General features: G+C 46.4%; 2 protein-coding genes across 2 annotated transcripts in view; both read left to right on the forward strand.

Moving 5' to 3' along the window:
- Nucleotides 1-23,414, forward strand: part of LOC309550683 (uncharacterized protein) — a 3,164,715-nt gene that overhangs the window by 467,713 nt on the left and 2,673,588 nt on the right. The window lies entirely within an intron of this gene.
- On the forward strand, nt 1,224-22,786 carry LOC309550026 (uncharacterized protein; the record flags this gene model as incomplete). Its single annotated transcript, XM_082250497.1, has 7 exons — nt 1,224-1,582; nt 10,302-10,416; nt 10,762-10,885; nt 11,002-11,099; nt 11,189-11,413; nt 12,571-12,676; nt 20,675-22,786. The coding sequence occupies 7 exons, from the start codon at nt 1,224-1,226 to the stop codon at nt 22,729-22,731; spliced, it is 3,084 nt and encodes a 1,027-aa protein (XP_082106623.1). The 3' UTR covers nt 22,732-22,786.

Here is a 23,414-nt window from a genome sequence, read left to right on the forward strand (position 1 = left end):
CATAAAGATACCTTAAAGCGATTATATACCCCACTTTCTTATTTTTACCTACAGGTAAGCTATGATAAGGCTTACCTGTAGGTAAAACGAATGTCTTCTAAACCTGCATGGTTTAGGAGATATTCACCCTGCAAGCAGCCGCTGTCCTCAGCGGCGCATGTGGTCTGAAGGTCCGGCGTTCCCTAACGGAACTTGAGAGCTTCTTCCCAGAACTGAGGACTCCCGCGTGCGTATGCGGGAATTACGTCATCCCGGCTCTGGCCAGGGTCTGGATCCCAGAAGAAAGGACAGGAGAAGATGTCAGCCCTCATAGCGGTGACCAGGTGCCACTGAGAGGGCTTCGTTCTAAGGTGAGCATTTCATAATGTGCTAGTATTTTTTTCCCCAGTGTGTTTACAACCACTTTAACCCTCCCGTTCACACTTGTGCGTGTGCGGGGTTCGCATGTAATGTCGGAGCGCACTGCTCCGACATTACATGCGATCGGCTGTGCGGTGCGAGTTTAGCCATACAAACTGTATGGCTAAATTCGCATCGCACCCGCAGCAAACACGCACAGGAGGCATTTTTGCAGCTGCATCAGGATCGGATCGCACAGCAGTTCACACTTGTGCGATCCGATCCTGTGCGAACTGCACGATCGCACTGCGATATGCGATCAAACTGGGGGTGTCGTTAAGATTACATTGACACCCCCAGCGGATCGCATATGGCAGTGTGAACTGCCGGGGGTGCGTGTGCGATGCGGGAACAGGCTGCGAGTTCGCAGCCTTCCCACATCGCATCAGTGTGAACCGGACCTAAGGGTCTAAATCCTCATGTAATTGATGTCACTATTTAGGGTAGAAGCAATTGGCTATATAGTAGGTCTAGAAATAATTTGGGGAACCCCACAGTGTTTTTTTTTTTTCCCACTTAAAATCCTGACCAGACTCTTATAAGAGATTAGGATCTGGTGTGAAATTTGAGTAGACTTCAATGAGTTTTCTTACAGATCTCATCAAAAATAAGGTTTGAGAATAATTTTGGTGAGACTGTATGCTTTTTTTTTTTTTTTTTATCACTCAACCCCTGTAGGAGTTGCTAATGTCCCAGGACCCCACTGCTGCACAGCCAGTCACACAGCATTTTCTTCATGCATTCTAACGCAGGAAACAGTCCTTGGCTTGTTTTTGATGTTTTATTAGGGGTTGATAATTTGAAAGGGGTAGGAAAAATACGGGATGCCCAACTTGAAAAATGTCCAGAACTTTGATCAAAAAGGGACAATTCCTCCCTATTTACAAAAGTCCACTTTTTCTCTGAGAAGAGGTCCGGGCGGAGAATGCAGGCATGTGTATAGGCACAATCTGAACTTCACGGCAGAGCAGCAAGAGAATGTTACAGCTGTTTTAGATGCACTGGAAGCTTCTTTCAAACCTACTAAAAATGTCCTTTATGAAAGATGTGTGTTTGGATACTGCAAACAAGAAGAGGGAGAATCTCTTGATAACTTTGTCACATGCTTGAGAGAAAAGGCAGCAACTTGTGAATATGGAATATGCAGGCATCCCAAGTCTCCCGTCAGTGAAGAACTCTGTCAGTGAGAAGAATTGAGCGGCGCCGCTGCTTCCTGTAAAGTTCGGCGATTCCTGTAACAGGCGGAGTGATATTGCACTCCGCCTGTGACAGGAGGAGCCATGACGCGATTGGCTGAACAGCTCGCCACTCTGACACCTGCAGCTGTCATGTCAGTCCCCTGCCTGGAATCCTTCCACGTGCTGATGAGAGGTGGGAATGGGACCAGCATGTGATTGTGGGCAGACGCAAAGAGCACACAGGTAACTTGAGATGGGTCACCCTGTACCCTTTAACACCTCTACCTAGGTAGCCAAGCCACCTCCTGATCATGCGATGCCTCCCTCTTCATCATGCCTTGTCTCCTTCTCATGCCTTGTCTCCTTCTTCGTGCCATGTGGCATGGCATGAAGAAGGAGGCAAGGCATGAAGAAGGAGGCATGGCATGATGCCTGAGCCTCCTTCATGCCTTGCATGACTTTCTTCATCATACTATGCCTACTTTTCTTCATGCCTTGCTTGACTTCCTTCATTATACTATGCCTCCTTTTCTTCATGCCTTGCTTGACTTCCTTCATCATACTATGCCTCCTTTTCTTCATGCCTTGTTTCCTTCTTCATGCCAAGCCTCCTTATTTCTCATACCTGTGGCACCGGTGGCAGGTGTGAATGGGGAGCAGGTGTGTTAAATTTGGTGTTATCGCTCTCAATCTCTCATACTGGTCACTGGAAGTTCAACATGGCACCTCATGGCATAGAACTCTCCGAGGATCTGAAAAAAAGAGTTTTTGCTCAACATAAAGATGGCCTAGGCTTTAAAAAGATTGCCAATACCCTGAAACTGAGCTGCAGCAGGGTGGCCAAGACCATGCAGCGTTTTAACAGGACAGGTTCCACTCAGAACAGGCTTTGCCATGGTTGACCAAAGAAGTTGAGTGCTCCTGCTCAGCGTCATATCCAGAGGTTGTCTTTGGGAAATAGACATATGAGTGCTGCCAGCTTTGCTACAGAGGTTGAAGGGGTGGGGGGGTCAGCCTGTCAGTGCTTAGACCATACGGCGCACACTGCATCAAATTTGTCTGTTTGGCTGTCATCCCAGAAGGAAGCCTCTTCTAAAGATGATGCACAAGAAAGCCCACAAACAGTTTGCTGAAGACAAGTGGCTTGTTCTGAAGTACGTCTAATGTCAGAGTCAGGAGCCCCTGCCCAGCTACCATTCTGCTATAGCAGGGATACTCAAACTACGGCCCTCCAACTGTGGCGGAACTACACATCCCATGAGGCATTGTAAAACTCTGAGATTCACAGACATGACTAGGCATGATGGGAATTGTAGTTCTTGAACAACTGGAGGGCCATAGTTTGAAGACCCCTGTGCTATAGGATGGGAGGGAAGGTGTTAATGGGGTTTACAGAAAAAAATAATTTGTTGATTGTTGTACACGACACGTACACTGAATGACCCTTTCACCTATTTTTTTACCTTTTCCCACAACAGCTTCCAATTCACTCACACTGTAGCTGTCCATGCTCCATATTTTTATAGTAAAGGGTTGGCCAATTCAAAACATCTTACTGGCCCTTCTAAGCCTGCTGACCATCGTTAAAAGGCCATGCAGTACATCATGCTTTTTAAAATATTGTCCTGGGCAAATCTGTGCATAAATCTGTTGGGATTGTGTATCTTGAATACCTCAGGATTTAGATTAAATCCATGGTAGTGGTGAACCTGAACTTCATCTTTCTAGTATCCATCTTTAGGATAAATGGTACAGTGTTTTTAGATTGTAAGCTCTAACAAGCAGGGCCCTCTGATTCCTTTTGTTCCAAATTGTAGTGTAACTGTAATGTCTGCCCTCATTTTGTTAAGCGCTGCGCAAACTGTTGGCGCTATATAAATCCTGTATAATAATAATAATAATAACAGTGCAAGGCTGTTTACACAGTGGGAAACATTTTTCGGGGTGCAGTTCTTCTGAGCTCCACAGGGTGGTAATCTCACGGATACTGTGACAGGAAGTCTCTATGGAATACAGACAGGAAGTGATGTCAGGTACAGACAGGAAGTGATCTCAGTTATAAATAGGAAGTTCCAGGTGAGAGGAAAGTTGGGAGGAAGTAGAGTGGAGATATTGCTGGAACTGGCAGCAGAAAAGGTATTATTATTATGACACAGTTTACGCAGTGCTGTACAATATAAAGAGAGACAGTACAGTTACGATACAGTGAAATACAAGTGGGCAAGATGACTTTTCTCAGAGGAGCTTACAATCTAATGGGGAGGGGGTTGAGCCAATTGAAGTGATAGAAGTTCAGTTAGTTGGAGGTATGCTAGGCTTCCCTGAAGAAATACATTTTCAGGGATCGCCTAACGGAGAAGGAGATAGTCGGACAGATTGAGTTAGAGAGTTCCAGAGGATGGGAGAGGTTCAGCGTGGGAAATCTGCATGGGAGGAGGAAACAAGGGAGGTAGAGAGCCGGAGGTCTTGGGAGGACGGTTTGGGTGATATTTGGAGACAAGTTTGGTGATGTAGATTGGGGCAAAGTTGTGGATGGCTTTGTATGTTGTTAGTATTTTGAATTTTTTTTAGTTGAGAAATGGGAAGCCAGTGTACGGATTTGGCAGAAAGGGGTGGTGGACACTGAACGGTTGGTAAGGTGGATGAACCTGGCAGCAGCATTTGTGATAGACGGAAGAGGGGAGAGCCTGTATAGATGGGGGGGGGGGGGGGCCTATGAAGAGAGAGTTGCAAAAGTCAAGGTGAGAGATAACAAGCGAGTGAATGAATACTTTGGTGGTTTCACAGTAAGAGAATGTTTGTTTTTTTTTTTTTTTTGGTTATCATACTTATTTAGGTGGATGCAGCATTGGACCCCCGCCCACTCCAAGACTTAGAACTGAGCGAGCTAACACCGCCGATTGTTCGGTTCTCAGAGCTCCCTGACTGTTAATCACCGGCTCTCTGCTCTGCCCTCTTGTGCTCACTGGAGTGACTGGCTGTGGAGGGGTTGAGAGAGGCTGACTTAGGCTCTCAGCGGCTCCCTAACTATCAGTCATCGGCTCTCTGTCCTGCCCCCTCTATGATTACTGGAGCGCTGGGCTGTGGAGGGGGGGGGGGAGCGGCCGGCTTAGGCTCTCAGTGGCTCCCTGACTGTCAGTCACCGGCTCTCTCCTATGCCCCCCCCTGTGCTCACTGGAGCACTGGGCTGTGGAGGGGTATAGAGCGGCCAGCTTAGGCTCTCAGTGGCTGGCTAAGGCTGTCAGCGGCTCCCTGACTTTCAGTCACCGGCTCTCTACTCTGCCCACCTGTGCTCACTAGAGCACTAGGCTGTGGAGTGGTACAGAGCGGCCAGTTTAGGCTCTCAGTTGCTGGCTCAGGCTGTCAGCGGCTCCCTGGCAGTCAGTTACCAGCTCTCTGCTCTGCCCCCCTGTGCTCACTGGAGCGCTGGGCTGTGGACGGGGAGAGAGCGGGTGGCTCAGGCTCTCAGCTGCTGGCTCAGGCTCTCAGCGGCTCCCTGACTGTCAGTCACTGGCTCTCTGGTCCGTCCCCTCTCTATGCTCACTGGAGCGCTGGGCTGTGGACGGGGAGAGAGCGGCCGGGTCAGGTTCTCAGCGGCACCTTGACTGTCAGTCACTGGCTCTCTGCTCTGCCCCCCTTTGCTCACTGGAGTTCTGGGCTGTGGAGGGGGAGAGAGCGGTTGGCTTAGGCTCTCAGCGGCTGGCTCAGGCTCTGTGGCTCCCTGACTATCAGTCACTGGCTCTCTGGCCCGTCCCCTCTCTGTGCTCACTGGAGCGCTGGGCTATGGAGGGGGAGAGAGCGGCCGGGCCAGGTTCTCAGCAGCACCTTGACTGTCAGTCACCAACTCTCTGCTCTGCCCCCCTTTGCTCACTGGAGTGCTGGGCTGTGGAGGGGGAGAGAGTGGTTGGCTTAGGCTCTCAGCGGCTGGCTCAGGCTCTCAGCAGCTCCCTGACTGTCAGTCACTGGCTCTCTGCTCTGCCCCCCTTTGCTCACTGGAGCGCTGGGCTATGGAGGGGGAAAAAGCAGCTGGCTCAGGCTCTCAGCGACTTGCTGAGCCGGGTGCCAGTCCAGACCTGGGAGTGGTTTCCGACCATATGGTTGCAATCTTTTCCGAGCCTGGACTGGCTCTGTGAAGTCAGCCAATAGCCCGCTGTCTGCTGAAAATGGGTCACAAGGGCGCAGAACGAACTGCACTCCTGTGATCTATAGGAGAAGTACAGCAAAGAAAGCTTGCTGTACTTCTTCAAAAAGGGGCGAATTTTAGAGATGTTACGGAGGTGAAGTCTACAATCTTTTGACAGTAATTGGATTTGGGGCCTTGAGCACAGGTCCGAGTCTAGGATTTCACCTAGCACCCTGGTGTTAGGGGAGGGACTGATCGTTGTATATTCATCTTGATGGAAAAGTCATGGAGGAGGGCATGGTAATAGGATCTTATTTTCTATTTACACCCAGTAACTCCCCGTCATGTCCGTCCTCTTCCTCCATAGTCACTGTGACGTCTTTTATCTCCAGCAGATGATGATACACACATATATAGTGTGGAAACCTAGATTAACCCCTTCAGGGCAGAACATTCCCCCACTTATGGGGCCAGAGCTTTTTCCTCATTGTGGAAATTTGTCACCTTCTCACTGGAGATGAGATGAACATACCTGGGTTTGGTTTGGTGAACTTAGCAGATGTTCAGATGCTAAACCCAAACCCTATTGATATCAATTGGAGCCAAATCTGTCAAATTGAAAAAAAAAAAAATTTGCAGAGTACAAAATCTATACCAGACTGATTCTGCTGTGGATTTGCTGTGGATTTTACCTCACCCAAAAAGAAAAAGAAAAAAGCGTGTCATCACCAAAAAAAAAAAAGCTATAACCCAAACCCATACAAGAAAAGTATATACTGGCAGCACTTGTAAACCAGAGAACAGATATGGAACAGTAGGTATATGTAGGTAGGTTAAACGCTTTCTGCCAATAGCCCAATATACATTATAACATTATAACAGTTCATAAAGTAGTAAACAACATCAACCAAAAAGTAGAAGGCTAGGTGTTTCTGCAGTAGATAAAACAAAACAACCATATAGGACAGGGGTCCTCAAACTATGGCCCGCAGGCCGCATGCAGCCTGCCAGGGTCCTGACTGCCTGTCACTCACTGAAGCTCTAAAATGCTTCAGAAAAGGATGGACCCGGGCCGCAGAGCACTGCGCTCTAGCCCACCCATTTGTGTGACAATAGCGAATGGTCACTCTGGCATCAAAAGGGGGCACACTGTGGTCACTCTGGCATCAAAAGGGGGCACGCTGTGGTCACTCTGGCATTGAAAGGGGGCACGCTGTGGTCACTCTGGCATTGAAAGGGGGCACGCTGTGGTCACTCTGGCTTTGAAAGGGGGCACGCTGTGGTCAATCTGGCATTGAAAGGGGGCACGATGTGGTCACTCTGCATTGAAAGGGGGCACACTGTGGTCACTCTGCATTGAAAGGGGGCACACTGTGGTCACTCTGCATTGAAAGGGGCGCACGCTGTGTCCACTCTGCATTGAAAGGGGCGCACGCTGTGTCCACTCTGCATTGAAAGGGGCGCACGCTGTGGCCACTGCATTGAAAGGGGGGCACGCTGTGGTCACTCTGCATTGAAAGGGGGCACGTTGTGATCACATATATATAAAACAATAAACATTGTATTGTTTTTCCTGTTTTTTTGTGCACTACAAATAAAATATGCGCATTGGAATTTGTTCATATTTTTTTTCAAACTATAGTCCGGCCCCCAACAGTTTCTGAGGGACTGTGAACTGGCCCCCTGTTTAAAAAGTTTGAGCCCTGATATAGGACTTGTGGAGACAGGATTTACATGTCAGGTCCAGGTTGAAAAATCTGGTTTCGCAGGATATACTCGGCAGGTTCTTGGCCAGGCAGAGGTTAATTTCCCAGTGTAATGGTGCTGGTGTAGCTGGGATTCTTGCTGGAGACAGGAGGCAGTGTGCTGTGCAATAATCGGATGGCAGATTGACATACATAGTGGAATCCATGCCATGTTGCGTGTAGACATGTGCACACAGTGTTTTGTGTCCTTTCAGATGCATTCGTTCATTAAAGAATTTTGTTTCATCATATTCGTTATGTTGAACCCATTTGTTTTCAGAATTTGTTTTGTATCTTCAACTTTTGTTTCTTTCGGAATAGCTGGTTGTTAGGGAGCGGGTGGCCACCGCGTCCTTAACAACCATGACTCATCTGCTGCCAGTGGGATTACCAGCTGACAGCAGAATGTTAAAAAAGTGTCCGCATTAAAAAGTTTTAAAAAAATAGCATGGGGTCCCCCCCCTCAATCAATGCTAGGCCCTTCAGGTCTGGTATGGATTTTGAGGGGAATCCCATGCCAAAAAAAAAGGCCTTCCAGGCTGCATATTTAGATAAGGGTCTGGTATGGATTTTGAGGGGGACCGCACACTTTTTTTTTTTTTAATTGTAGCAAGGTTTCCAGGCCTATGGCCTGATGTGGGGCGGCCATTAGTACCGGAATCCTCTCCAGCCTGTGTGAGCTGAGTCCCCAGGTGCGACAATTGAGACAGTGACAACTCCGGCATCTTTGTTTGTGATTTTTTATTGGAAATTAAGGGGATGGGGGAAATTAATTAGTGGGATACTCCTTTCGGCTTGAACTAATTACAATTGGGACTTGATCCTGGAAAAATTCCCGTTGGCGCTTGATGCTAGCCAGCTCCAGCCAACGCTCACTGATTCTAAGAACACTCTGTAACTCCAAGAAAGTGTTGAATCCCCGACTTATAGTCCAGTAGATCCAAGACTGAAAACTGTAGAACTCCTGATACTGTTGTGCTGTGTAAGCCACCAAATCCTTTCCCCCGCTTGGTACACCTTGAGGTAGTATGTTGTAGAACTCTGTGTATCTGTCATTTTTTTTAAAGAAATTGCAGAGCTGCAATGTACAAATAATGGTGACACCCCTCAACCTACAATAATGATAGCAGAGGTGCAATTCATCCAATGTAATAGAACATAGAAGTGATGGTGTCACCCCCCTCTGCAAAAGTTAAGAGATATATTGCAGAGCTGAAATGTGCAAATAGTGGTGAAACCCCCCTATATATATTTGAATAATAAAAATGCAAAATATGTACATCAAATAAAGTGCAATCAATTCTACAAATAATAAAAAAAAAAAAACATAAAAATACGCAATTTCATAAATTCAAAGGTGAATATAAAAAATTGTGGACACCTCTGCCGCATGCATCTACCCTACTAATAAGTTGCAAAAGTGAATATGAATAATGGTGGGAACCTCTAGGTCTTCCATCCACCAATTATGAGAAGGTGATCTTTATGTGTCAATCAAATATGTCCACAGAAAAGTCCCTAATAATAATAATAGTCCTCTTAACACCGTGAGATGAACCCCCCCCCCCCCCCCCCCCAGGAGTGCACTATGTACAGGGAGCAGGGTTCAGGAGTGTGCTATGTACAGGGTGCAGGGTTCAGAAGTACATTAAGTACAGAGTGCATCATACACCCATGCTGATTACTACTAATGATAAGGTTTTCAACAGCAAATCCTTGGATACAATCCCTTATCATCCCCTTCAATAGTTTACATACTATCAGTGTTAGACTGACTGCTCTGTAGTTTCCAGGAATGTATCTGCCCCTTTTTTGAATATTGGTAGCATGTTGGCCCTTCGCCAATCAGCTGGTACCATTTCTGTCAGTATACTGTTAGAGCTGCACGATTAATCGTATGAAAATCGCGATCTCGATTCACCCCCCCTGACGATCTAAACCTGACATATGCTTGATTCTTTGCACAGCTGCAGCGCTGTGAGGAAGCAGAGAGAGCAGCTGTGGAAAAAAAAAAAAGCCTCCCGGCAAACGCCTATCAGCATTAAGTCTCCCAGTAACTATAAACAAAATGATTACATTGTATCTTTTCCTTCCCTCTGCCAGGGAAAAAGGAAGTTTAACCTCTTAAAGACTAGACCTTTTTCTGACACTTGTTGCTTGCAAGTTAAAATCATTTTTTTTTGCTAGAAAAGTACTTAGAACCCCCAAACATGTTATATATTTTTTTAGCAGAGACCCTACAGAATAAAATGGCGATTGTTGTAATATTTTATGTCACACTGTATTTGCGCAGCAGTCTTTCAAACGCAATTAATAGACTTTAATGAATAAAAAAAAAAAAAACGTAACAGTAAAGTTATCCCAATTTTTTTTTTTGTTACACAGAGAATCGTGATCTTTATTCCAAGCTAAAAAATCGTGATTCTCATTTTGGCCAGAATCGTGCAGCTCTATATACTGTCCATACAAATTAGGACTAGCGGTCTACCTATAACCTGACTGAGTTCTTTGGGGGACCCTCTGGTGTAAGCCATCCTGGTGATTTATTTGTGTTTAAGCTTTTCAAATCTTTTTTGGACATCGGCTTTTGTTAGCCACAAGGCTACATCATGTGATACGTTACTAATGATACAGTTTTGATTACTATACCCCTCCTTTTCCTTTGTAAAAACTGGGGAGAAGATTGCATTTAGTATGATTTGCCTTCTTGTCATTTGTAACCAGTGTCCCTTCCCAGTTAAGCTATTAGAAAACAGGAATACTTCCCTAATAGTCCCTGCTTCTAGTCAGGATGAAATCCAGCTGCATCAGCTTTTGCACGGAAGGTTAATACCATCCAAATAATTCTTTCTACAGAGAAACCTTCATGGATCACATGACCACATCAATGAGGATGGAGGTGGACCGGGAGCACATGACTGAGAAGATACTAAACCTCACACTGGAGATCATCTATCTGCTGACTGGAGAGGTGAGGATTCTGGGAAATCACATGACATCACTCCTATCTCTATCAATGAATCACAGACCTGACCGGAGAGGTGAGGAGGATTCTGGGAATGTGACATAAAATTACTATTTTTGCCTAAATACAGAGTTATCCTCCTGCAAAGTCACATGATCATATGACCATCACAGTGCCTCCATGTGACTCCCTAAAACCTGAGAGACACAACATGCAGAAGATTCTAGAAGTCACCAAGAAGATAATGGCATTACTGACAGGAGAGGTGAGCGGTGCTGGGAATTCTGGGACATTATCCAGTAACAGACAAGGGATGTGTCTGGATGGTGACTGTATCATTGTGTGTGTCAGGTTCCTATAAGGTGTCAGGATGTCACTGTCTATTTCTCCATGGAGGAGTGGGAGTATTTAGAAGGACACAAGGATCTCTACAAGGACGTCATGATGGAGAATCAGCCGTCCCTCACATCACCGGGTAAGAGGAGACTTTATTGTAAAGGAGAGAGCAGTACGGAGGGTCCACCTAGATCCCCCATCATCTGATAAACACATAGAAACAATGTATTCAGTCAGTGTGTGTGTTTCCTACAGATGGATCCAGTAATGGGAACTCACCAGAGAGATGTCCCCGTCCTCTGTATTCCCAGGATTCCACACAGGAAGATCACCACTACACACAGCATGATCAGGTAGATGAGAACCAATCACTAATCGTATCATTCGGATGTGTACATTATCTGCATTGTTACAATTTGTATAATTTTTATTTTACATTCAGAATGGAGACCTAAGAGATTCTGAAGTTGATATTAAAGAAGAGATAAAAGAGGAGGATGAATGTGGGTTGATAGAAGAGTCAGGGTCTCTAAAAGGACACAAAGATCTGTACCAGGACACCATGGTGGAGTCATCCAGCTACAAAAACCCACCAGAGAGGTGTCCCCATCCTCTGTATTCCTATGATTCCACACATGAAGATCACAACTACGTACGGCATGATCAGGTAGGTGGAGTTGAGAGTCTGGAATGACCTGCAGCCAAACACAAGGCAGAATCACACAGCCAGGTGCACACATACACTTCTGCTTGTTGTCTCCAACGACCAGTCTATGGGTTTTGTTTTGTTGTTTTGCTGGAGAACTTGGATAGGGAAGGGATATAGTAAGATACTCTAAATTGAACTATTCACATTGAGGACTCCTTGACTGAAGTCCTTGCAAAGGTAGATAAAGACGTCTTCACAGCAGCAGCACGCTGATTGCAGAACATGTCAATGTCCCTTAGTAAAGTAGTGGACAGTTCTGGACAAAGCTCTAAGAACACTAGCCAGCGTTCTTTCTTGTGTGGGCCTTTAGCTGACTTAGAACACAATAGGGTATAACTGTCTTAGGATCCTTAGGGTGTCTGTATTTACAAGGCTCCTAAAGAACAACCAGCAGTCTTCTCTTTCCGTGATACCAGACCAGATGCACTGTAGACTCTCCTTCTGTCAGCTATGGTAGGACCAGGGTTGCCACCCAGATTTCAGGCCCTCAATTCTTCCACCTGAGGCCGCATGTCAGCAATTTAGGCCCTCAGGTTGCCCACCTGAGGCCACATGGCCACAAGTGCTGGGGGAGGCAGTGCCTCTCCCCCTGCCTGGTGCAATTATCTGCTAGGAATGACAAAGAGCCCATGTGCTCCTAGAATATAAATACAGGCACCCAGCATGCCGTGTGGGACCTCCCCTTGTAATTGGCCAGGGCTGTATGAATATTCATGCTCTCATCTGCATGGTTTCTGCCTACCATCCGTCACTTTCCATAGTTGCTAGGACACAGTAAAACTTCAAGACAGCATGAGCAGCACCAGAGCACACTGAGCAGACTCCACTAGCCGATCACCAGTCTCTGTTATGCAGACAGCAAATAAATTTACCCAGCTGTCTCTCTGTTAAGCAGAGCGAACAAAAACTATAATGCACTAATCCTAGCACCTATCTAGGAGGGTGCTACAGGAACATAAAGTGATTGAACACTCTGACATGTGGAGACGATGTGTGGACTCTACAAGATGATATTTTCTATGTGATCTCACATCATAAATACTTCTATATTACAGATGTTATTTTCTGCCATTCTGTTGGTTTAGGGTGAAGATCTGATGGACATGAAAGTTGAGGGTGGAGTAGAAGAGAGGTATGTGAGGGATGATCAGCAGTATACGGAGGAGGTTGGAATGACGAGGACAATCAAAGAGGAGGACACTCCTACAGAGATCAGCACAGGTGAGCCAATCTATATTCCCTGTTATCTCTGCTCTGTTACTGCACACTGATTGGTCAGAGTAGGGCGGGAGATGAGGGATATCAGGCAATAATAGAATGATAGTTACTGACATCCGTCCTGCACATTAATTTTTCTCTTCTCTCAGATAAACCCCCTTCTCTGTGTTGCAGACACAATATATGTACTCAGATGTGATTTATGTCGATTCTGGGGGTCACCTGGCAGTATTAGGTTGTGTTTTACTTCTAGTTACCGTAGCACAGATTGTGCCTTTCATAGGTTGGTCCCTCTTCTTTGAGCAGACATACATGGATCAGCCATGACTTCATGATCACCCACCTAATATTGAGTAGGTTCTCCTTTTGCCTCCAAAACAGCCCTGACCCGTCAAGCTATGGACTCCACTAGACCTCTAAAGGTATGCTGTGATATCTGGCACCAAGAAATCAGTAGCCAATCTTTTAACTGGAACTTGATCCTGTAACTTGTGAGGTGGGACCTCCATGGATCTGTGCTGTTTTCAAGCACATCTCACAAATGCTCGATTTGGATTGAGAAATGGAGAGTTTGGAGGCCAGGACAAGACCTCAAACTATTCGAAACCATTTTTGCAGTGTGACAGGGCGCACTATCCTGCTGAAAGGGGTCACTGCCATCAGGGAATACTGTTTCCGTGCATTAAGGGGTGTACATGGTTCCAAACAATGTTTAGGTAGGTGGTACTTGTCAAAGTAACATCCATATGAATGGCAGGACCCAAGGTTTCCCAGTAGAACATTTCCCACACTGCCTTCGATGGCTTGCCTTCTTTCAATGGTTCATCCTGATATGATTTCTTCCCCAGGTAAGTGATGCACACACACACCTGCCCATCTACATGATGTAAAAGAAAACAAGATTCATCAGACCAGGCCACCTTCTTCAATTGCTCTGTGGTCCAGTTCTGATGCTCACGTGCCCATTGTAGGTGCTTTTGGCTGTGAACACGGGTCAGCATGGGCACCCTGACCGGTCTGTGGCTACGCAACCCCATACATAACAAACTGCAATGTGTGTTCTAACACCTTTCCATCAGAACCAGCATTAACTTTTCTCTTATGTTTATTGGCGGACAGAAGCCTCTCTTTATTCATGACCAAATGATGCCACTAGGCAGAAACTCGGGCACCTCCTATGGGCAGTCCTCTTTAGGCATAAAACCCCCTCTCTGCTATAGGCAAGCCAGTTATTCTGCCTAGTGTTTCAGGAGTAAGGACCTAGATCCCTGCTGTGACTTGTAGACTTGTGGTAGCTTTTTTTTTTCCTTTTTATTTTTTCCTTGGGAGATTTTCAACCAACAGCCAGGCTGGACGACAGACTGTATAATCTAGATCCAGTGGTCAACCCAGTCTGGTCAATGAATGTGCACAGACTGCTAGCTTCACACTGGGTCAGGCATAATGAGCTCCATCCTGGACTGGGTCGGCCAATGCGTTAAACGCCTTACGGGGACACATATGAGCTGGCGCCTATAGTCTGTGCTACCCTGACCAACAGCCCTCTACTTCAGTGGAGAGGAGGATCTGTCTTGGGAACCCTACCCTCATGCCCTGCTGGATGAGTAAGTAAATGCCCCCCTTCCTCTCCAGATGTGATGTGGGGCACAATGCCCCCCCCCCCCCCTTCCTCTCCAGATGTGATGTGGGGCACGGGTACTCCCTAGGGTGGACAGTTCTGCAGGGTTCTCTCCGCCCCCCCACCCCCATCCCTCGTAAGCAGCATACCAAGTTGCTCAGTAAGTGGGATCACTGCCAGCCACAGTGGAGGTTGCAGGCTCAGGCCTGTGTCCTGACGTGTGCAGGTGCAGCCCTGTCTCTGGTCCCTCTCCTGCCTGCTCTATCTGAGCTTGTCCCTCCTTCCTCCCTGCCTGTTTGGCCATCTGTGCATCTGGGGGGACTGTGCTGCTTCTTGGGGGGGGGGGCACTGCCTGTGTTTGTCTTCCCCTCTGGGGTTCAGGTGGCTCAATTGCAGCTGTCGTGGCTTTGGACGGCCGGCAGCCATGTTTTTGGAGCCACGGCGGCTATTTGTCAAGTGATTCTGCTGGCCATCTTTGTGGAGGAAGGTACAGTGGCAATTTTGCCTGTGACCGGTGCCTATCTGTGCTATAGAAGCCAGCTGGGGGAGGTCCGGGGTTGGCCATTTTCCTACCCTCTGGGATGCGAGGGTGTGGGAGCGGTCCAGGGACTCCTGGTGCACAGGTCTCTGTGCATGACATGAAGGGCAGCGGCACTTGGGCGCTTTCTAGAGCTTCTGGTAGTCTGATGGTGAGTCCATTAGGGGTTCTCTTGCTCTCCACTGGGCTAGCTTGTGGTAGTGCTCACCTTGTTGTGCTTGTGCATATGGAGTCCCAGGAGCACGCTATCACTCCGAAGTTCCTTCTGGAGCTTGCGGATCTTTCAGTTCCCTTAGACGCACTGTCGGCCATCCCGGAGTCATTCGTCTCCCGAGTGGAGGTGGTGTTCGGGCGTTTGCTGTGGATTCTGATGATGCATCCTGATTTTTCAGATGAGGAGGATGGGTCCTCTGCCTCTGTGGTTGCACAGGAGAAGGTGTTAGTCACTGCTTTCATTGATTTTGTGTGAGAGATGCTAAAAATTGAAGACTCCACTGTGACGTCTGATGTGGTGACTGTCCCTTTTGGTACGCACAAGCCGACTTAGGCTGCTATGGTTTTTCCTTACCTTACAAATCTTAACAAATTTGTCTACAAGGACTGGGGTAATCCAAAGGGTCCCTTTGTACTTCCCAAGAGCTTTGTGGTACATTACTCTTTTGAGGAGGCCCTTCTAAAGAAGTGGACCTCTCCCCCGTGATGGATTCCTCCATTTCCAGGCTTAACAAGGCAACAATGATCCTAGTTTAGGAATCTTCCTTCTTTATGGACACTGTGGACTGCAGGGCAGAGGCTGTAGCCCGTTCTATGCTCACCATCACTGTCTCAGCGCTTGGCCCTGAGCTGGCCACGGCCTTCGTGTCCCAGACACTGACCAAATGAGCCAAGGCTCTGTGACAAGCTTTGACTTCTAGTCAGGTGCCCCAAAAGTATGTGGAACTGGCAGGCCAGTTGGTCCAGGCATTAAAGTACGTTTGTGGCGCGTCCCTTGATGTAGCTCTACCTCTCTTTAAACTCTCTGTTTCTGTGTTAGCCGGCTGATCAAAATTCCAAAAAGGCCCTGGCATTCCAGGGCGGCCATCTGTTTGGGGCACATTGGACGTCATTATCAAGAACCTTTTGGGTGGCAAGAGTACTTTCCTCTCTCAGGCCAATAAGGGAAAGGAACTGAGCTGGTAGTCCATGTCTGCCTTCAGGGTGGATTTTTCATTCCCCTGGGCCCTCAGACCAAGGGTTCCAAACCCTTCAGGACTCCCACGGGTGGTGCAAAGCATTCCTGACTCTAGAAGCCCTCCAAGCCCACTGATAATTCCTCATCAGCATGATGGTTTTCCCCCACCCATTTCCAGGGTAGGTGGTCACTTTTACCTGTTTTCGGGCCCATGGACCTCCTTCATCACCCAAACAGTGGGTCCGCGAAATCGTTCTCTCAGCCTACAAAACAGAGTTTAATTTTATTTCTGTTGGACAGCTTTTTTTCCCTCCAATCTTTGACTTTCGCCAGCGCCCCTACAGGCCCTGTATGGGGCTGTGCAGGACCTGAATGATTGTCCCATTGCCCGAGTCAGAGCGGCTCCTGGGATTTTTCTCCAAACTGTTCCCAAGACTCCCAGAGTTCCCAACTGTCCAAGAAAGATGGGGTTCACCTAACCCTGGACCTTTAAGGCCTTGAATGCCTTCGTGCAGGTTCACAAGTTCAAAATGGAATCTGTTCGCTCTGTAATAGCCTTTCTCAACCACAGAGACTTTCTGACCTCTATATCAAGGACACTTACCTGCACATTCTCATCTGCGAGGGACATCAGCGTTTTCTATGCTTTTGCTATCATGGATGCACATTATCAATTAGTGGTGCTTCCCCTTGGTCTGGCCTCCGCTCCCTGGATGTTTACCAATGTCTTGGCCCCAGTCCTTGTGGGATTACGGTTTGGTTATGTGGGCAGCTTGCTTCTGTGGAGACTCACCCATCCCCGATAGTCTGGAGACTACCATGTGTTCCCAAAGGACTTTGGTTGTTCTTGAACTTTAAGAAGTCTGCCTTGACTCTGTCCTGGCGCTTGGAGTATATGGAGCTAATTCTGGATCCGGAGCAGGCCAAGATGTTTCTCTTGTCGGACAAACGCCAGAAGCTCTGGTCGACGATCTGGAAGCTCTTGTCCTTTAAGCGCCCCCCTCTGAATTTTTTCATACAGGTTTTGGGTCCGATGGTGGCTACCATCACCAGAAATCCAGACGAAATGGAACAGGATTTGCCTGGACCAATGAAAGCTTCACTCATCTGGTGGCTGTGGTCTCTGTCTCTACGGGCCAAGTAGTCCTTTCTTCCTATTTACAGGACAGTAGTCACAATGGATACCAGCCAGTCGGGTTGGGGTCCTGGGCTTGATGTCGGCCCAAAGTCACTGGACCCCAGAGAAAGCTCGACTACCGATCAATGTCCTGGAGCTTCAAGCAATTAGATTGTCTTTTGTACACTGGATAGATTTCCTTAGGGGACTCCCGATCAGGATAAAATCAGACAACCCCACCGCAGGGGCTTGCCTCAATCATCAGGGTGGTACAAGAAATGCAGCAGCAGTGCTTGAGGCGTCTCACATTCTACAATGGGAGGAAAGATTTTTTCCCGCTCTGTCCGCTTTACACATTCAAGGTGTCAAAAACTGGCAAGCTGATTATATCAGCCATCAAGCACAGGATCAGGGGAGTTGTCCCTACCCCCCCGGGTGTTCCATCAGCTTTGTCTTCGCTGCTGAATCTTGGACGTCAGCCTTCTGGCATCCCAACTCCAATTGAAAGGTTCAGAGGTTCATGGGGAAAATGTTGGATCCTCTGGCGGATGCTCATTTACGCTTTTCTTCCCCTCGAGCTGATTCTTCGCTTGCCAGAAAAAGGAATTCTGGTGGCCCCAGACTGGCCTTGCCACCAATTGTGCAGTTGATAGCAGACGCTCCCTAGCAGTTACCTCTTCGGGAGGACCTTCTATAGCAGGGACTGGTCTTTCACCTGCTTTACAGTTCCCGGCTTTAAAGGCAGGACTATTAGGAGCCAGGTTCTCAAGGACAGGGGGTTGCCTAGCTCTATGATTCCGACTATGTTGAAGGCTTGTATGTCTACCTGCCGGAAGATTTGTCAATGCCCCTGGAAAGCTTTTATCGTTTGATACGAAGCTTTGGAGTTCCATCCTTCTTCTCAGTGGCTCTGGTGTTGGCCTTCCTCCTCCAACGTGGCATTGATCAGAGGCTTGCCTTGAGTACTCTTAAGGGTCAGGTCTCTGCTCTTGCAGTTTTCGTTCAGCATTCCTTGGCTTGGCTTTTCTCCTTTTTAGTCGGTTTGCCCTCTCTTGGTTGTGGAATTGCTTTGGGATGTCCATGAATAAAGAGCAGCTGTGTCCATCAATAAACCTAAGGGAAAAGGTGTGTGTTTTTTTTTTTTTTCACTATAAAATCCCTATCTGAGTTCATAGATGCACACAGCACCCACCCCTCTATGGAGTTTTTTCCTTTTGACACTGCTTGTGACTGACTGGCTTGCCTATGGCAGAGAGGAGGTGCTAAGTTTTTTTCTGCCTCATGTCCTACTCCTGTAGATGGAACTATAAAACCATGTTTGGTATAAAAAAAAGAAAGGCCATCCGTCAATGAATTCAGAGAAAGGGATTTTACAGAAGTTGACCCTGACACAATTTTATATCAGCTAATTACAGTACAGAGGATGTTTTCCAGCTTTTGGAAGTGTAAAAAGACAATGCCTTTTCTAATCCCTATCTCTACAAAGTTCGAACGCTGACTGGAGAAACATGAAAGAAATTAAATCAATCTAAGACTGAATTAGCTAGCATCAAACATGAGGGGAGGATAGAAGGATAAACCAAAAATCATATAGTAAACAAGTTGTAGTGGCCCAAAACTACCTTTTTAGATCAGGTCAGCATACAACCAAACAAAAATAATTTGTTGGGTTCCTGCACTTCTGACAAGGCGGTGTAAATGTAGAAGTGACCTGGGAAAGGAACAAAGGCCCATTGGCTGAAGAGGGAAAGTCACAGCTGGTTGGGTTATTCACAGAAAATCTACCTGATCCAGATGGAATTTTTATTTAGGTCATGGTTGTTCAAACTGTTGCGAAACTACAAGCCTCCTCATGACAAAACCAGAAAAATTCCCAGCTCAAGTCACCAACCAGTCTGCTTACCAACTGAATGAACCTGTCTAACAGTATACGTTAAAAACAGGGGTTTATGCAAACTTTTTGGCTACAGGTCATCACCTTTCTACATGATCACATGGGTTCCCCACTTCAGCTAGATATTAAGCAGTGTGTCCTGGGCCTTTTTCCAGATGACATAGCTGACAAATTCCTAACCACTTTCCTACATGAAACGCTCTTCCATGCCCGTAAGCTCACAGCCAAATTGTGGAAGCGTACGCAACCCCCTACTCTCCGTCTTTGGATGGCTGACGTCAACTCTACCCTTCCATATAAACGTTTGATATATCTGCACAGAGTTTGCCCCAAAAAATATGAGCGGGTTTGGAGCCGATGGATGGAGAACTCCCGTACATGCACTGGCCAGTCGTAGATGCTCCCCTCCTTTGATGGACTTTCACCCTTGTGGGATATGTGGGGGTGGGGGTTTCTCTTTATACCTCTCCACAGGAGTATGCTGTTGGACTCCTCTTTTGCTAGGTATCTAGATGCAACTTACGGTCTACAGCCCTTTTTTATTCTCATGGGAAGTGTCCCTGGAGTCTATTGTACTATGATTCCTTTGGTAATTGCCTAACTTGTTGATGAATATCACCATTGTCTTTATTCTCTTTTAAACAGTGTGTTACCCTGTTCTATTCAATTATCTGGTGTTGCAGTAATTGACTGTATGTGTTTCTTTTCAATAAACTGCATTTTGAAAGTCAAAAACAGGGGTTTAGTTAGCATCCATTTGCAAACGCATGCATAAACTGCTGGACCACTTCACGGCACCCTGTATTACCTGCCTAACTCCTGAAATCTATAGGAGTCTCCACAGTGGGAGCACATGCACTCTAATGGATAGGTAGGGGGCAGGAAGGCCTGGAGGGAGCCCAACCTTCCTTAAAGGCACAGGGGCACAATGGACGCCCAGCACATGGCACAATGGCAGCAAAGGCGTCCAGTGTGTCCCCTCACCAGTATACATCAATAACAAACAAAATGGCCCCTGCCCCCACCTATACCTGGCCTTCACAGCTAGGATCACATGGAAGGGCAACGCGTGCAAGACAAAAAAGGCACAGGGGCACAATGGATGTATACTGGTGAGTGGACACACTGGATGCCTTTGCTGCTATGTGCTGGGCATCCATTGTGCCGCTGTGCCTTAAGGAGGGTTGGGCTACCTCCAGGCCCACCTGCCCCCTATCTATCCATTAGAATGCATGTGCTCCCACTGTGGAGACTCCCATAGATTTACAGGAGTTAGGACTGCAGGTAATACAGAGTGCCATGCTGTGGCCCTGCAGCTTACACATGCTTTTGCAAATGTGTGCAAACTAAACCCCTGCTAGACAGGTTAATTCAGTTGGTAAGCAGACTGGTTGGTGAATTGAGCTGGGAATTTTTCTGGTTTTGTCTTGCATGCGTTGCCCTTCCATGTGCTCCTTGCTGTGAGGGCCAGTTATAGGTGGGGGCAGGGGCCATTTTGTTTGTTTACAAGTCTCATCATGCCTCTGTCTTTGGGAGTTATGCTTGCAACTGTCAGCCTCGGGATGCCTCGTGGCACTAGTAGTTTTGCAACAGCTAGAGAGCAGCAGGTTGGACACCCATGACTTAGATGAATAAACCCAAAATCATGTTTTTATTTTTCCAGAACGTGCCATCAGAAAACCATCAAAGCATCATCTCACTTTATCTCCAGGATGTAAAATGGAAGATGAGGAAATCACAAGAGATTGTGCAGGAGAAAAGGCAATGAGCTCACCTATGGATGGTGGACTTCACAGTGTGGATAGACCATCAAATCCCTCTGACTCTGAGCAACCTCGTACTGTGAGGGATGGTGCCGGAATTCAGGGGGAGGAGAAATTTTCCTGTCCTGAATGTGGGGAAAGTTTTAGCTCTGAATTAGGTCTTACTGTACATCAGAGATCTCACACGGGTGAAAAGCTTCATTCCTGTTCTGAGTGCGGGAAATGTTTCCTTCATAAATCAGAACTTGTCATACATTGCAGAGCTCACAAAGGCAAAAAGCTAAATTCCTGCACTGAATGTGGGAAATGTTTTACACAGAAATCAAAACTTGTTATACATCAGAGAACTCACACAGGGGAGAAGCCGTATTCCTGTCCCCAGTGCGGGAAATGTTTTGCACACAAAACAAGCCTTGATGGACATCAGAGATTGCACACGGGTGGGAGGCATCATTCCTGTTCTGAGTGCGGGAAATTTTTCCTTTATAAATCAGAACTTGTCATACATTGCAGATCTCACACAGGTAAGAAGCTAAATTCCTGCCCTGAATGTGGGAAATGTTTTATGCAGAAATCAAAACTTGTTAGACATCAGAGATCTCACAGAGGGGAGAAGCCATATTCCTGTCCTGAGTGCGGGAAATGTTTTACACAGAAAACAAGCCTTGATGGACATCAGAGATTGCACACGGGGGAGAAGCCATTTTCTTGCCCTGATTGTGGGAAATGTTTTCCGCAGAAATCAAAACTTGTTAGACATCAGAGATCTCACACTGGGGGGAAGCCATATCTCTGTTCTGAGTGCGGGAAATGTTTTCTTTATAAATCAGAATTTGTTATACATCACAGATCTCACACAGGCGAGAAGCCAAATGCCTGCCCTGAGTGTGGGAAATGTTTTAAACATAAATCAAGGCTTGTTAAACATCAGAGATCTCACACTGGGGAGAAGCCGTATTCCTGCTCTGAGTGCGGGAAATGTTTTTCCCAAAAAACAGGCCTTAATGGACATCTGAGATTGCACACAGGGGAAAGGCCACATTCCTGCCCTAAATGTGGGAAATGTTTTACATGGAAATCCCAATTTGTTATACATCAGAGATCTCATACAGGGGAGAAGCCGTATTCCTGCCCTGAATGTGGTAAATGTTTTTCACAGAAACCACACCTTGTTGTACATCAACGATCTCACACAGGGGAGAAGCCACATTCCTGCTCTGAATGTGGAAAATGTTTTGCACAGAAATCATTACTTGTTATACATCAGAGATATCACACAGGGGAGAAGCGATATGCTTGCCCTGAGTGTGGGAAATGTTTTTTATGGCGGGTCTCGCTTTCCTTGCATCAGAAGAGTCACAAAAGTGAGAAGCCGTATTCTTGTTCTGTGTGTGGGAAATATTTTTTATTGAAATCATTACTTGTTAAACATCAGAGATCTCACACAGGGGAGAAACCGTATTCTTGCCCCGAGTGTGGGAAATGTTTTTCACAGAAATCTTACCTTGTTTTACATCAGAGATCTCACACAGGAGAGAAGCCATATTCTTGCTCCGAGTGTGGGAAATGTTTTTCACAGAAACCATACCTTGTTTTACATCAGAGATCTCACACGGGGGAGAAGCCGTTTTCTTGCCCTAAGTGCAGGAAATGTTTTTCATGGGCTTCCTCTCTTTTTACACATCAGAAGATTCACAGAGGTGAGAAACCGTATTCTTGTACTGAATGTGGAAAATGTTTTATACAAAAGTGCAATCTTCAGAAACATCAGAGGCTTCACATGGAGAAGATGTATTCCTGCCCTGAGTGTGGGAAATGTTTTACACGGAAATCATACCTTGTTAGGCACCAGAGATCTCACGCGGGGGAGAAGCCATTTTCCTGCCCTGAGTGTGGGAAATGTTTTACACGGAAATCAAACCTTGTTCTACATCAGAGATCTCACAGTGGGGTGTAGGGATGAGCCGAACATTCCTGTGTTTAAAGTACAGTGGATAGGGGTGTGGGACTTTACTGTTCACAAAGAACATATACCACAGTCATTAGAATCAAATATTTTATTACAAAATTAAAAAATATACATAAAAACTTCCATTCATACAATGAATGAAGCACTGTCAATATATGTAATACAAACAGAACTTTCCAGAAATGAACTGTAGAAGTTCTCATATAGCGGTATCATGCAATTTTCTCCCCAGTTATGTTCTCCTGAGGAATATAAGCGATTAAAAAGCACTGTATCGTATAAATATTTTATTTTATATGGATATTTTCTTTTCTCTGTTATACATATCCAATAAAATCAAATTTCTTCCAAAATGTAGGCCAAAATGTATTCCACTATGTCTTTGGTAAAAAAATAAAATCAAATTTCTTCCAAAATGTAGGCCAAAATGTATTCCGCTTTATGTCTTTGGTAAAAAAATAAGTGTATATTAATTGTGGACGCTATCATTTTCACACAAGCCAAACTGTGGTATATACACTATACTGTCAAAAGTATTGTGACGCCTGCCTTTACACGCACATGAACTTTAATGGCATCCCAGTCTTCGTCCGTAGGGTTCAATATTGAGTTGGCCCACCCTTTGCAGCTATAACAGCTTCAACTCTTCTGGGAAGGCTGTCCACAAGGTT

This window comes from Pelophylax lessonae, assembly GCF_965119305.1.
Source record: "Pelophylax lessonae genome assembly, chromosome: 3".
Lineage (NCBI taxonomy): Eukaryota > Metazoa > Chordata > Amphibia > Anura > Ranidae > Pelophylax > Pelophylax lessonae.